The 13,410-nt window shown below is 54.8% G+C and overlaps 1 protein-coding gene across 2 annotated transcripts in view; it reads left to right on the top strand.

Moving 5' to 3' along the window:
* Positions 1–737: 737 nt before the first annotated feature.
* The window catches only part of CTBP2 (C-terminal binding protein 2), a gene marked incomplete at both ends in the record, with an annotated part of 33,716 nt that continues 21,043 nt past the window's right edge, over positions 738–13,410 (top strand). Inside the window, one exon of one of the 2 annotated variants that reach the window (XM_080695221.1) lies at positions 738–795. In XM_080695221.1, the coding sequence (XP_080551347.1) occupies positions 738–795 (58 nt within the window). Of the gene's footprint in view, positions 796–11,689; positions 13,395–13,410 lie in introns of those variants that run through there. The other variant, XM_080695220.1, reaches the window with a different exon arrangement.

Genomic DNA, 13,410 nt, shown 5'->3' with positions numbered 1-13,410 from the left:
CTCTACATTTGAGGAAGGTTCTGGAAGATGGCAAGGGCAAGCCTTGGTCAGGCAGTGCTGTGATTTCGCCCCATCCCTTCTCACATGGTGGGTGAGGTGCTTAAGTGGCCGAGCTGTGTGTTGGCTCCTGGTCCCCATGAGGTCAGGGTGGGAAGTCATATGGAAGGCCTCTGGAGCTTCCCACACGGCCTTCATGGCTGTCTGCATCTTGGGGTGACCGCGTCCGGGACCTGCTGCCCGGCGGTCCCCAGTTGTCCGTGAGCCTGTCTCTTCGTCACGCGGCACCTCTGTGGCTTGCAGAGATAAAGGGCCCGTCCAGCTAGCTGTCGCTTGTCCCTGGCCTTGGGCACAAAGTATTCCAACTGAGGTTGGTGGTGAATTGACGTTTATAGCCCTGGAGAGAAAGCAAGCGATCGGCATACCACCCTTTGCTTTCTCAAATAACTGACACATGTCTCGTGTGTTCACCCGCCTCCCGCTACGAGACTGAACGTGGACTCCGCGGAGTCTGGGAGGAGCGCGAGCACCAGGTGCTCAATGCAAGGCCCCTCGTAGGAAGCGGCAGAGGCCCGAGTGGCCCACTGGCCTGTGTCCTGAAGGTGTCCAGAGAGTAAGGATTCTTTTCTCCTTGTTTCAGGGCTCATGGTGGCGTCATGCACGCAGACTCCCGCGAGTCCCTAAGTTCTTAGAGGACCGCTTTGCCTTTTGAATCAGAGAGTTGCAAAGTTCGATAAAGAATGGCCCTTGTGGATAAGCACAAAGTCAAGCGGCAGCGATTGGACAGAATCTGTGAAGGTAAGAGCCGGCGGGGTTGGCGGTGTGTAATGAAGGACTCTGGCCCTCGCCCAAACCCTCAAGACCTGCTCACCCCGGAGCAGTGCCAGGCTGTACCGCTCCCTGAGCAGGGCCCAGCCCCTCTTCCCACCCAACGCCTCCCCACCAGGCACCTTTGCGCCTCCGCCTGGCTTCTGGGGTGCGGGGATACCAGGGGAGAAGTGGGGGCATTAGGCCACGCTGGTCATTCTCTTACACACCTAAGTATTTTGCATATGAAAGGCACCATATATTGGGACCAGGTTTTTTTTTTACTTCCTGAAGTTTCTGCACTTTAATCTGTTTTAAATTAACATATTTACAACAATGCATTCCACAATATTCCTGGGGAGCCCAGCCTGCCTCCTCGTGATGTGTCTAAGTCCCTCGTATCTTTGAAAATGTCTGGAATTATTTTATTCATGAAAGGAAAAATAAACATAATTAAAAATCTAATGGAAACCTGGAGGCAAAACTCTGAGATGCTGATTAAGCACCATCCTCTCCTAATTAGTGAGTGGCAAGGAAGCCAGAGCCTGTGTTTGGGGGCTCAGAGGGTCCTGCCAGCCAGGACCGGCGCTCCAGGGCCAGCCTTGGCTCAGGGTGGGCACCAGTGCCTTCTGCTGAAGCAGGCTCAGCGGCCCCCTCTGCGCCCTCTGCCCAGGAGCGCGGGAGCTCCCCGCCAGCTCCTGGGCAGCCATGAGCACCCCAGAGCTTCCCCTGCAGCCACCCACATGGAATTGTTTGTCCTTTAAATAGATGTGGCCCAAGCCACATGGTGGAGGCATCAGCTACCCTGCCGCATGGCTCCACCTCCAGAGAGCTCTGCTGGGGCTGGAGCAGCACTGACTGCCCCCTCCCACGCCCCAGGGCTCTGCGGTAGGGTAAGAAGCCTGGCATTTAGGAGGTCTTTCTGTTTTCTCAGAATGTCCAAATATCATGTAAAACCTGTGGGAGGGTGGACAGGATAGGACAGCGAGCTCCACTTCGTCCGTCACAATGCGTTTGCCACTGGATAACACCTGTTCTGTCTTTCTAGAGGAACAGTCATGCATATGTATGTACATGTGTGCGGGAGATGGATGCGTTTGTGGATGCAGCAGGTTGTTGCTAGGACCTGTGGCATGTCTCTGTATAACCGCAGCATCCTGACTGCCCCTCGGAATTTAACTTCGTCACAGTGCCGTCTGATACAGACACTGCATTTCTCCTACACATCTGGGTTTTGCTATTTGGGGTTTTTTATGTCTGTTTGCTTATGTGGGAACGAGTCATGTCTTTTCAGGCTAGAGAGTCTAAAATACCTCCTGGGCCATTTAGACTTTCCATAGCATTGCTGTACGTGAAGATTTGGAACCAGCTGGTTTGTAAAATATTCCGTAGACTGGGTTTGCCGGATTGTGGGGGCATCCTTTAAGTTGACTTGACTTTCACAGAAAGAGACTGCACTGAGCAGTTTGCTTTACTGGATCAGCCTGGCCAGGTCAGGGTCTGCAAAGCCCCTGGGGCAGGCTCTACCCAGATGCCCCGCCCCAGGCGTCACGGGAGGGAGTGGGCCTGAAGCGCACGGCCTTGCCTGCTTCCGCACGGCCTTGCCTGCTTCCGTGGCTGGATGAACTGGCCGGGCAAAGCCTCAGATCCCCGCGCACGTGTGGCTTCCCACCCTCCTGCCCAATTCGGCTGCTGTTTCACGGAGTACGTGGCTAATTCTTTCTCACCAGAAGTGGATGATTGTCATTATCCAGGTGTGCGTGGTATTTCAGGAACTGTGGCATTCGCCATTTTAAAATTTCTTAATAACCACAGTCATCAACAAATAGAAGCCTAAATTAAGTCATGGCTGCGGAGCTCTTAATCCCTGAGCCTGCTTAGCTGCTGTGTAGTCATAGCTGTCCTAGCCACTCCAGAGCATTTCTGATTCTCCCCACAGGCGAGCCGAGGGGGTCTTTGGGGTGCTTTCATCGACCCCACAGGCCTCAGGGACTTGGACTTGGTTGTTCAACTAGGTGGCCTTGCACAGTGCAACACGCACACACGCACACACACGGCTTTGGATTCCCACCAGTCTCTATTCTGTCAGCCTAGGCCACTTGTAGATCATTCAGTGTGGCTGAACTGGATATTTCCTGTTCTCCTTAAGTTGTTTTGCTTTGTTTTTTACGGGATTAGAAGGGTAAAGCCTCCCCCATCCCCGTTCTGTAGCTCCTCCGTCCACCCAAGGCTTCGGAGAGCTTGGTCTTTCTAGTGTTGGTCTCTGCAGATGCTGACTCCTTCAGAGCCCCCTCCTCACCCGCTCACATGCAGCACACCTGCCCTGGCCCTGGGAAGCCCCGGCCATCTGGACAAGGATGGTCTCGCAAAATCTGAGGATCATCAAGTCAGTACCTCGACCCCTGCCCTGCCCTCCAAAGCCTCTCCTCCTTGGTGAAGTGGGCAGTCCCGGTCCCTCTGTGCATCCTGACGCTTCTCTGTGGCTTTGGAGGCAAAGCAAGGGAAGAGGACATGAGGCTTCTTCCCTCTGCACACCCAGAACCCAGTGTGGGGCCCGACCCCCCGCCCCGGAGTCATTGGCTCTGGGACAGGGTATAGCCCAAGTCTTTGCGACACCATCACAATCAGCTGGAGTAATGAACAGGCTTCCGAGCTGGCTTAAACAGGCTTTAATGTGTTTTTTAAGTGACCCTTCTGTTTGGATGCCAGTATCAAGCACTCCTTGAGTGCTGCTGTTTAAGAATGACTAGGAATCTGCCTTTGATGGCATGGGCTGGGCAGGAGCACACTGCAGGCCTCTCTGTTTGGTGTGTAATTTGGGTGTCAGCCTCCCTCGCTCTCGGTTCATGGTGTAATCCACGCATGCACTTGTGAACTGCATTAGCCAGAGAGTTTTAATACCTTACCCCATTGTGCCAGAACTAGTCTGTTCACACAAAAATATATGTTGGCCAGAGACTAGGGCCTGCTGGCACTCAGCATTGCAGTGTAGCCCCGAGAAGCATTCTCTGCAGCCCTGGGCTCGTGGAATGCAGCACACCACACTGGCTTCAGGGGTAGCTTTTTGTTCGATCATCTTATTGCGGCTATCGTTAAATCAATCACTCAGCACCATCTCTTCCTGTGGCTATTGAGCATGCAATTAGGAAAAGAAAATAGATGCTTTATTTCCCTTCATTTTGTTGAAGTGTCTTAGAAATGTGCAAAAGATGGTTCGGGAGGATGAGACTCAGCTGAGCCAGGTCCTCTTTAATGTGACTCATTCCTCTGCCCAAAAGGGGGAAATGAGATGAACCTCCTTTTAAATAATCATGGTAAGTATTCCCTGCCTCTGGAATGCTCTCGGGATCACAGGATAAAGGGATTGAAGGAAGATGGCTTTTGAAGCTGGGGATAGTGGTGCACACTTGTAATCCCAACATTTGAGAGGCTGATAAGGGAGAATCTGGGTTCGCGGCCAGCCTCGGTTACTTAGTGAGGCCCTCTGCAACTCAGTGAGCCCCTGCTTCAAAATAAAGAATAAAAGAAAATGGGACTGGGGTGTAGTTCGAAGGTAGAATGCCCCTGGGTTCCATCCCCAGTACGGGGGGGGGGGGGGGCTTCCGTATATTGGCTTTTTGTATATAAGGAGGATAAGAGCGATCACAGTTCAGAAGGTGCCGCGGGTCTTGTGAGAAACACCTGCCCTGTGGCCTCGTGTCCTGGTCCTTTGGCATCAGCTTGCGCCTAGGAACCAGATCCCAGCAGAACGTTCTCCAGAATTAGAGCACTGGTGGTCCCAGCACATCTGAGGCACCGACGGGCGTCCAGGTGGCTGTGAGCAGCCTGGCCGAGGCCCCGGCCTGGGGAGAGTCGGTGCTGGGGTCAGCCCCCGGGTGTCCCGGCTGGCCTCCCTGCCAGGCACGTGCCCATCAGAACACTCAGAGGAGGATTGTCTTCTCTCCAGAGTCCACAGGCTTAAGCCTGAATTGACTTATGCTTGCTTTTTTTATTTGAAATTTTTTTGTTTTACTTGTATCTTTAAAAATGCATTAGAGAATCATCACTACGTGCTTGTCTTGCAGAGCACTGGGGTTGGAGCCTACTGTCCATAGGTACTCTGCAACTTTTTTTTTTTTTTTTTTTTTTTTTTTTTTTTTTTTTTGTGGTACTGGGGTTCCTGGAAGCCCTTCTACCTCTGGGCTACACTCCCAGACCTATTTTATATTTTTGAAACAGGGTCTCTTACACCAGCACGGCTGGCTTCGAACCTGCACGATCCTCCTGTCTCCGCCTCCCAAGTGCGAGGATTACAAGCGTGCGCCACCACGCCCGGCCTCTGCGACCATTTCTAAGAAGTGTCTTTTAAAAGCTGCCAAAAATAATTTTTAAAATGGGATTAATAATGTTGCTATGCATTTTAATTATATGTTGGTATTGGGCAATTATGCACATTTCCAGTAATTAAGCGATTAGCTATAATTACATTAGCTGTGTAAATATACAATAGTCAACTAGACCTGGCTCAAAACTCCATAATATAAGCGAATATACTAAAACTGTTCTTATGTTAAGCCAAGGAAATGGGCACAGACGTCTATATGCAAGAGACGGAAAGTTTGTATTTCGCCTTGTCTGTTTGTAGTTTTCGAGTGGTTTGGAGCAGCAGCCCTTCCTGCGGGAGCACAGCTCTGCCCGCAGCCAGTCAGGCCCTCGCCCTCTGCAGCCGAGACTCAGCTTCACTGTTGAGAAAAACTTCACACTTGTCAGTGTGCTGATGGGTAGGTCCACACGCCTGTGCTTCTGAGAGCAGGGCACTAAAGAGGCTTAGGTTTGGCTTGGCCGGGTTCTGGGGCTTGGGCATCACCGTCTTCCCCTGGGCTCGCCCTCTCCCACTACCTGGCAGTGCCTTGGAGCCACCTGTTTGTTCTCCGCCTGCTCTGGGCTGCGGTACCTCTGACAATGTCCGCCTACCTGATCAGGACGACTGCATCCAACGAAGCATGGGGTGGGGTGGAGCCCTGCAGACTGCTCCACAAATGCAGAGCAGTGCCTGGGCTCAGCGCCTTCCCCGCCTCGCTTAAGGAGTGAGTGTTGGGGATGAACGAGCCACCGCCCAAAGATACACCTGGCTGCGGGCTCCTTGCCTTCTTGCCTGTTTCCGAGTTTGCAGTTGGACTCCCTTGTCTGCTGACCTTGTACCAGGTTCGCTGGCCCATCATCAAATCTGCTAGTAAAGCTCGTGTGCTTTGGCGTGCGCTCCCTTGCTGTCTCCATTTACAGAGCGACCTCATGGGCCATTCTGGCTTCTCGCTCCGCCCCATCCAGCCAGGCCTGGAGCACACCTCGCCGGGTGGCGCAGAGGGGAGGGCATCCCAGATGCCAGTGCGCGGGTACTGCAGGGCCTCACGCTCTGTGGCCTTCCCGTGCCTCCCTCTCATTGGATGGGCTGAAGCACCTGTCCCTCTTGTTTTCTACATCCCGGTTGGGAGAGACGTGTCCAGAGGGTCCTTCCCATTGGTTCCCAAGAGAGAGGAGCGTGGCTTCTTCGGAGTCATCCTAAAGAAGGTCTTGCGGCCTGCCTCTGGGCTCTCCTTGCAAGGGGAGTGAGTGGCCTGGGCTCCACATGGGGACAGCTTGCCCGCAACTGTGCCCATGTTTCCCTTTTTCTCTCATCCCGCGGCACCTTCCATGAGGCTGGGTGTCCATCTCATGGAGCTTGGCAGGTTGAGTGAGAGCCTGTGCCTGGAATGAAATGGAAAGCGGTGCAGAGGGGGAGGGACAGAGCCCTGAGGCGGACTCTGAGGACTCCGCGAGGAGCCGGCCTGTCTCTGCAGCTACAGGCCCTGGGTAGTTTCTGCGGCGTTCCTCTCGTGATCGGTGGCAGATTTATTTGGACAAGGGACAGAGACACAGAGGTTGAGCTGAGAAGGCTTTATAGTCCAGGCTGTTTAGCCGGGCCCTGGTGATCGCGGGACGGAAGGAGCATCTGAAGCAAACAGTGGAGGGAGAAGTTCCAGGCGGCTCTGAGCTCGTGCTGGGCGGAGGGGTGGTGGCCTGGAGGGGTGCGAAGCCCCAGGAAGAGTTCTTATTGGGGTATTTACAGAGAGCAGGAAAGTTCATGCTTCTCTCTAGGAACCAAACCAAGAGCAGTCTTTGCAGGAAGCTGTCCCCATGAGACACCCCGTCTCTGCGCGCCTCGCTCTTGGACAGAGGGACACCTGCACCCCCAGGGGACCCTTGCAGTGTCACGGGAGTACCTTTTGACCTTGGAGTGTGGGACACCAACCTCATTTCCTTAGCACGGTTCCAGGAACTTGGATGGAGGAGTCCAGAAGCAGAAGCGAGGCTTGGACCCCTCGCACAAGCCTTGGCTTTTACTTAACACAGCTGAGCACCAAGTTACGCACAGGCTGGTCCTGTTCACAGAGCAGAGAGACAGAAGGGCTTGCTCTGTGGTGAGGCTCCATCTCCCTCTTGTGCTTTTCTTTGGAGAGTGACCTTGTGTTCCAGGCCTGGGAAGGTGGTCAGAACCCCAACACATTGCCAAGGGCTTTCCCCAGTGGTTGAAAGAACACTCCAGGATTCTCTGTGATGTAGATGAGGGCGCTTGTAATCCCAGCAAGCATTCAGGAGGCTGATACAGGAGGATCATGGTTCATGGACAGCCTCAGCAACTTGGTGAGACCCTTTGCAACTCAGTGAGACCCTGTTTCAAAATAAAGAATAAAATATAGAGCTCTGGGTATAGTTTAGAGGTAGACTGCCCCTGGGTTCAATCCCCAGTGCCTTAAAAAAATAAAAGACCTCGCCAGAGCTAGGTCACGGTGGCACACACTCGTAATCCCAATACTTGGGAGACTAGAACAGGAGGATCTCAAGTTTGAGGGCAGACTCAGCAACTGGGCCCTCCACAATTTAGGGAGACTCTGTTTCAAAATAAAAGCATAAAATAGGGTTTGAGGATGTAGCTCAGAGGTAGAATGCCCCTGGGTTCTGTCCCAGCACACACACACACACACCTTACCAGACTTGCCTTGAGCATTTAACCCCTGCAGTAGGGGCTCCACGGCCTTTGGTTAGGTGAGTAAATTACTTTAGCATGGTGCATTGGGGTTGGGAGCAGTGCTGTTTTTAAAGAGCACTATTGAGCCGGGCATGGTGGCGCATGCTCATAATCCCAGCATTAAGGAGGCCGAGACAGGAGGATCCAGGTTCGTGGCCAGCCTTAGTGGCCCTTTGCAACTCAGTGAGACCCTGTTTCAAAATAAAGAATCAAAAATAGGGCAGGGGCATAGCTCAGAGATAGAATGCCATCCCCAGTACCGCAAAATAAATAAATAAATAAATAAAACAAAAGAGCACTATTTTAAAAACAAGCTGTTTTTTAAACATAAACTTGAGACACTTACTGACAGCAACCTACTGAAAACTCACAACAGCTTGTCCACATATAAAAGCAGGAAGTGGGTACGTCATGGCTCTAATTTTGGCCTGTCTCTGCCGGAAGACAGAGTGTCACCCGTGAACCTCAGAAGCCTCCCCGGGAGGCGCCAGCCAGGGAAGGCAGAGGCTGTGGCCTCATCCTGGTACTCTGCAGCACAGCAAAGCCTCCTGGGAGGTTCTTATTTCCACCTCCGCTTTCAGAGATGCCCTCGTGGTCCAGGGGCTGGAGGAGAACCTGGGGGACGCGATCTCCAAGTTGGACTGGCTACCTCCTGAACAAACACGTGACCCCTGGGACGCCTAGTGACCCCTCTGCGACATTTGTCCCTTTCTCTGTGGGCAGGACACAAGGGAGGGCGGGCCGATGGGCCGTGACCTTTAAGTTCACCAATTCCGCGCCATCTTGTATTTTGTTTTAAGCGATTAGACCCTCAGAGCAGTGCTTACCCATTCTGATTATCCAGTTAGAACACAAAATGCTTGCTGGGAATTTGCCTGGGGACTGCTCTCTGGGCGGCGCAGGTACCCATCCTGAGTCCCTCCCTGCTTCTGACAGTGGTCTGAATCTCCACGGGCCTCTGCAGTTGTGAATCTGTGCTTAATGTTAACCTGGCACTGAAGAACAAGCTTTGGGCAGGCGTCACTTGTGATCCAGAGTGGCCATTTGGATCTCCTTCCAGATTAGCTCTTTTTTGGGTATATCTTGTCTGCAAGAGAGTTTGGGTTGTCATCTCTAAATTTCAGAAAATAGTATTTTTGACACTCGTTAAATTTTTTTTTTTTTTTTTTTGGTGGTACTGGGGTTCCTGGAAGCCCTTCTACCTCTGGGCTACACTCCCAGACCTATTTTTATATTTTTATTTAGAAACAGGGTCTCCTAAGCCAGCGCGCGCGGCTGGCTTCGAACCTGCGCGATCCTCCTGTCTCCGCCTCCCAAGCGCGGGGATTACAAGTGTGCGCCACCACGCCCGGCCAAATTATTTTTACTTCATACAAAAGGACCTTTGCAAGATTACAAATTCAAGACTGGGAGGCTTAGTACTCATCTGGGATATGATCCCATCTCGCCTCCTTAGTCAACGCGAATCTCAGGAAAGATTACAGAGCGTGTAAGCAAAAAAGAAAAAAAAATCCCCGCCAGAGTGTTTAGAAAAGTGTGGGTCCAGGTACAGGTGTTTCTGTCTAACCGAGGGAAACATCTGTCATAATATTTGGCGAGTTGGCTGTGTGAGTTTGGGTGGCTTCCAAGCAGAACACACGGTAAGAAGCTGGGGCCGGAGCACTCCTGGTGCCACGGCAGAGGGACGCACGCCGCCCAGCCCGCCTGCCGCTCTGCTCTGTGACCCTGCCTTCCGGAGCACCTCAGAAGCCCATGTAGGAAGCATCACAGGTTCTTCTGACCTATGGGGGTGCTGGTCTTCTATGTGGTCTAGGCAAACACCCCACACCTCCACTGAGGCACCAAGAGGCACCACCGCAAAAGCCCGTTTGCAGCCGGGCGTGGTGGCGCACGCTTGTAATCCCCGCGCTTGGGAGGCAGAGACAGGAGGATCGCGCAGGTTCGAAGCCAGCCGCGCGCGCTGGCTTAGGAGACCCTGTTTCCAAATAAAAATATAAAATAGGTCTGGGAGTGTAGCCCGGAGGTAGAAGGGCTTCCAGGAACCCCAGTACCACCAAAAAAAAAAAAAAAAAAAGCCCGTTTGCTCCCAGGTGGCCCGAGCTGGCCTCCCGCTACAGCTGGAGCGGCCTGTCCCATGGGGCCCCTTAGCCCTCACAAAAGGACAGAGGTGTCCACCCTCAGCTAAAGACCAGGAGCAGAAGACGCCGTCGTCCCAGCTCCTTCCTGATGCTCCAGGGACATCACTAATCTTTTCCAATTTGATAAAGCCATACAGGAGCTATCAATTGCTTTGTCAAAACATGCCGCCCTAGCCGGGCTTGGTGGCGCACACTTACAATCCCAGCACTTGGGAGGCTGAGACAGGAGGATTGTGTAGATTCAAAGTCAGCCTCAGCAACTTAGTGAGACCTTGTTTCCAAATAAAATATAAAATAGGTCTGCAAATGTAGCCCAGAGTACAAGGCCCCTGGTTCCATCCCCAGTACCACCCCCCCCCTAAAAAAATGCTACCCTTTTTCAGCACTGTAAAACAAAGCCACCCCAGGTTTGGGATTTCTTAGCTTCGTGTGGCTATGGGCACATCCTGTGACCTTGGGCAAGGTCCCCAGCCCTGCATTCCCAGCACCTATGATGGAGCATGGTTCCTGTTGCCCATGGGACGACTTCCTGGTTCAGTAAGATATAGACCAGCCATTAGAAAAGATGCCTCTGTAGGGCAGGGGCCGTAGACGTTCCACAAGGCAGTTTGAAGCTCTGTGGAAGGGCAGTTGTGCCCCCTGGGACAGCTGTGGCCATCCCTGCCCGGCCGGCTGTGGTCTGATAGCTGCGGGCATGCCTGTTACCGCCTAAACATCTTTTCTGCATAGCCAGCTGTCTCCGCTTCTTGGTCACTTTTTGCTGCTAAGGGGATGCATGGCTTCCCTTCCTCCTGCTAAGTTGCCGGTCCGCCTTTTCTGCTGACCTCTGTGGCTGTCTAACGTGACACATTCAAGGTTACACGTGTGCTATTTTATTTTCCTTTGGTGGTATAAAAAAAAATCTGTGCTTCCCATCCTAAGGTCGAGAATCTACCTGGACTTGAACAGACCATTAAGCAGAGTCCTGAAAGCTAAGGTCCCATCTGCAGAACATCCGCTGCAGACCTGGCCGCTCCTTGGAGCAACTCACCTTCTAGAAGCATGCATGGGCTTCCCTGTCCACCCACATTTCCTCGTTCTTAGCTGTGCCTGGTGGATTACCACTTGATCAGGGAGGATTAGACTGGGCTGACACGGACGGAAGCTGTCTTAGTCTGCTTCTGCTCCCTCCAGCAGTCCAGGTGGGGGAACAAGGAGGCCGTGCCCATCCTGAAAGCTCCCTGGGGAGGGAGCAGGAGGGACAGCAGCCGGAGGGTCAGTGGGGATAATTCCCGGTTGCAGGTCGGGAGGCCTGGATGGAGCGGGTAGCCAGCCTAACGCGATGTCACATGGAACAAAAGCTTTAGGGGTTTTATTTAGCTCCTAATCCGCATGCTGGGAGAGCCAAGGGCCACGTGAGCAGGGTCGCGGTGAGGGGGACCCAGCGGGCCGAGCACAGCCTCTCTTCCAGGACGGAGCCACACAGGACCGAGCTCGGGCTCCCGTTGGGGAGGGGGTCAGTCACCGTGAGTCTGCTGTTTTACCTACTAAGGTTTCAGAGGATTAATAATTTAGGCCGTCCTTTGAAACAGGAACCTCCGGTTGGTTGCTCTGCCATCCCGGAAGGGTTCACAGAGAGCCGGGTCTGGGTTTGATGCGTGTAACTGAAGATTGATGAAGAAAGCCTCTCCCCCTGCCTAGTCTGCCGCCCCTCATCCTGCCGATGCCGGTTCCCAGCAGACACAACATCATCGGCCGCTCGCAGAGCTGGGACGCTGCTGGCTGGTATGAGGGTCCCTGGGAGAGCGCCGAGGCCACGCGCCCTCCGGGGAGGAGAAGCTCTCTGACCTACAGCCCCGGGGACGGGACCTGGCGTGAGGTGCTGGGCCACCCGGCGCAGGAAGCTGCCCTGCCTGGGCCAGCCGAACCCTACGTGTACCAGGAGGCCTTCTACAATTCCCTGGCTTCAAGGAAGGGCTCCGCACCCGACTTCACCCTCTACGACAGTAGACAGGCCGTGATGGCTGGTCGCGGGGCCCTGCTGCCACGGGATTACTACGGCGACCTGTCCAGAGGCACCAGGATGCCCAGGGAGCCTCCCTACTACCAGGACGTAGGAGCCGGCCGGCCACTGCCGGGCTATGGTGTGCTGGGCAGCAGAGTGCCATGGGAACCCATGCAAGGCCAGGTGCCGCCCTTGCCAGATGCCAGCCACCCATACCGGGATCCTGGGGGTAAAATGATCCCCCAGGGGCAACGGACACAGAGCGGGGCCCCGTCGCCGGGACGGTATGGAAGGGAACTGCCCGACACCAGGTTTGGGACAGAGGTACCCACCTACCTCCCTGGCCAGGTCTACAATGATGTCAGTGAAAGACCCGTGGATCCTGCCCCCACCAGACAGGTGACCCCAACGTGCCTGGTGGTGGACCCCAGTTCAGCCGCTGCCTCAGAGAGCAGTGCTGGGGTGGCCCCGGGTGCCCTGAATCGAGGATACGGGCCAGCCAGGGAAGGCGTCCATTCTAAGGTGGCTTACAACAGTTACGAAGCTGATTTGTCTGCGTTCCCGGGGCCTGGCGACAAGAGGAGCGTGCACCCTGAGTTCCTGGCACTGCTGCGGGCAGAGGGCCTCACAGAGGCCACGCTGGCGGCCCTGCTGCAGCAGGGTTTCGACTCTCTGGCCGTCCTGGCCACACTGGAGGACGCAGACATCAAGTCCGTGGCCCCCAACCTGGGCCAGGCCCGCGTCTTAAGCCGCCTGGTCAGCAGCTTCAGGACTGAGATGCAGCTCAGGAGGAGGCAGGACCAGGGGGGCCCCGCGCCCCGCGCCAGGTCCAGCAGCTTCAGCCACCGGAGCGAGCTGCTGCTCAGTGACCCGGCTTCACTGGGCGCCGCAGCCCTGCAGCCCCAGCCCATGGGCCCCCCACAGGCGCCGTCCCCTCGCGCTGGAGACCTGGCTCGCCGCCCCTCCAGCGCACCTTCCCAGCACCTCCTGGAGACTGCAGCCACCTACTCTGCCCCTGGGGCAGGCACCCATGGCCCCCACTTCCACTCCAACTCTGGGTATAGCTCTCCCACCCCTTGCGCCCTGACTGCGCGGCTGGGCCCCTCATGCCCCCCGCAAGCTGGGGTGGCCTTGACTAACCCAGGCTCCTCGGCCCCCCTGCACCCAGGCCCCAGAACAGCCTACTCCACCTCGTATACAGTGCCCATGGAATTGCTGAAACGGGAGCGCAGTCTGGCCGCCTCTCCTCTGCCCAGCCCCCATTGCAGCCCCCAGCTGCTGCGGAAGCCTGGCGTCTCCACGGAGCACCCTGCCCTGCCGCCGGCCAGCCAGAGCCTGCACACGCCCCACTCGCCGTACCAGAAGGTGGCCCGGCGGACGGGGGCTCCTATAATTGTGTCCACCATGCTTACACCAGAACCAAGTAATGCCACCCCCAC

This window comes from Muscardinus avellanarius (genome assembly GCF_963383645.1).
Source record: "Muscardinus avellanarius genome assembly, chromosome: 4".
Lineage (NCBI taxonomy): Eukaryota > Metazoa > Chordata > Mammalia > Rodentia > Gliridae > Muscardinus > Muscardinus avellanarius.
Note: the sequence above shows the minus strand (reverse complement) of the source record. Positions and strands in the feature narration are given on the sequence as shown.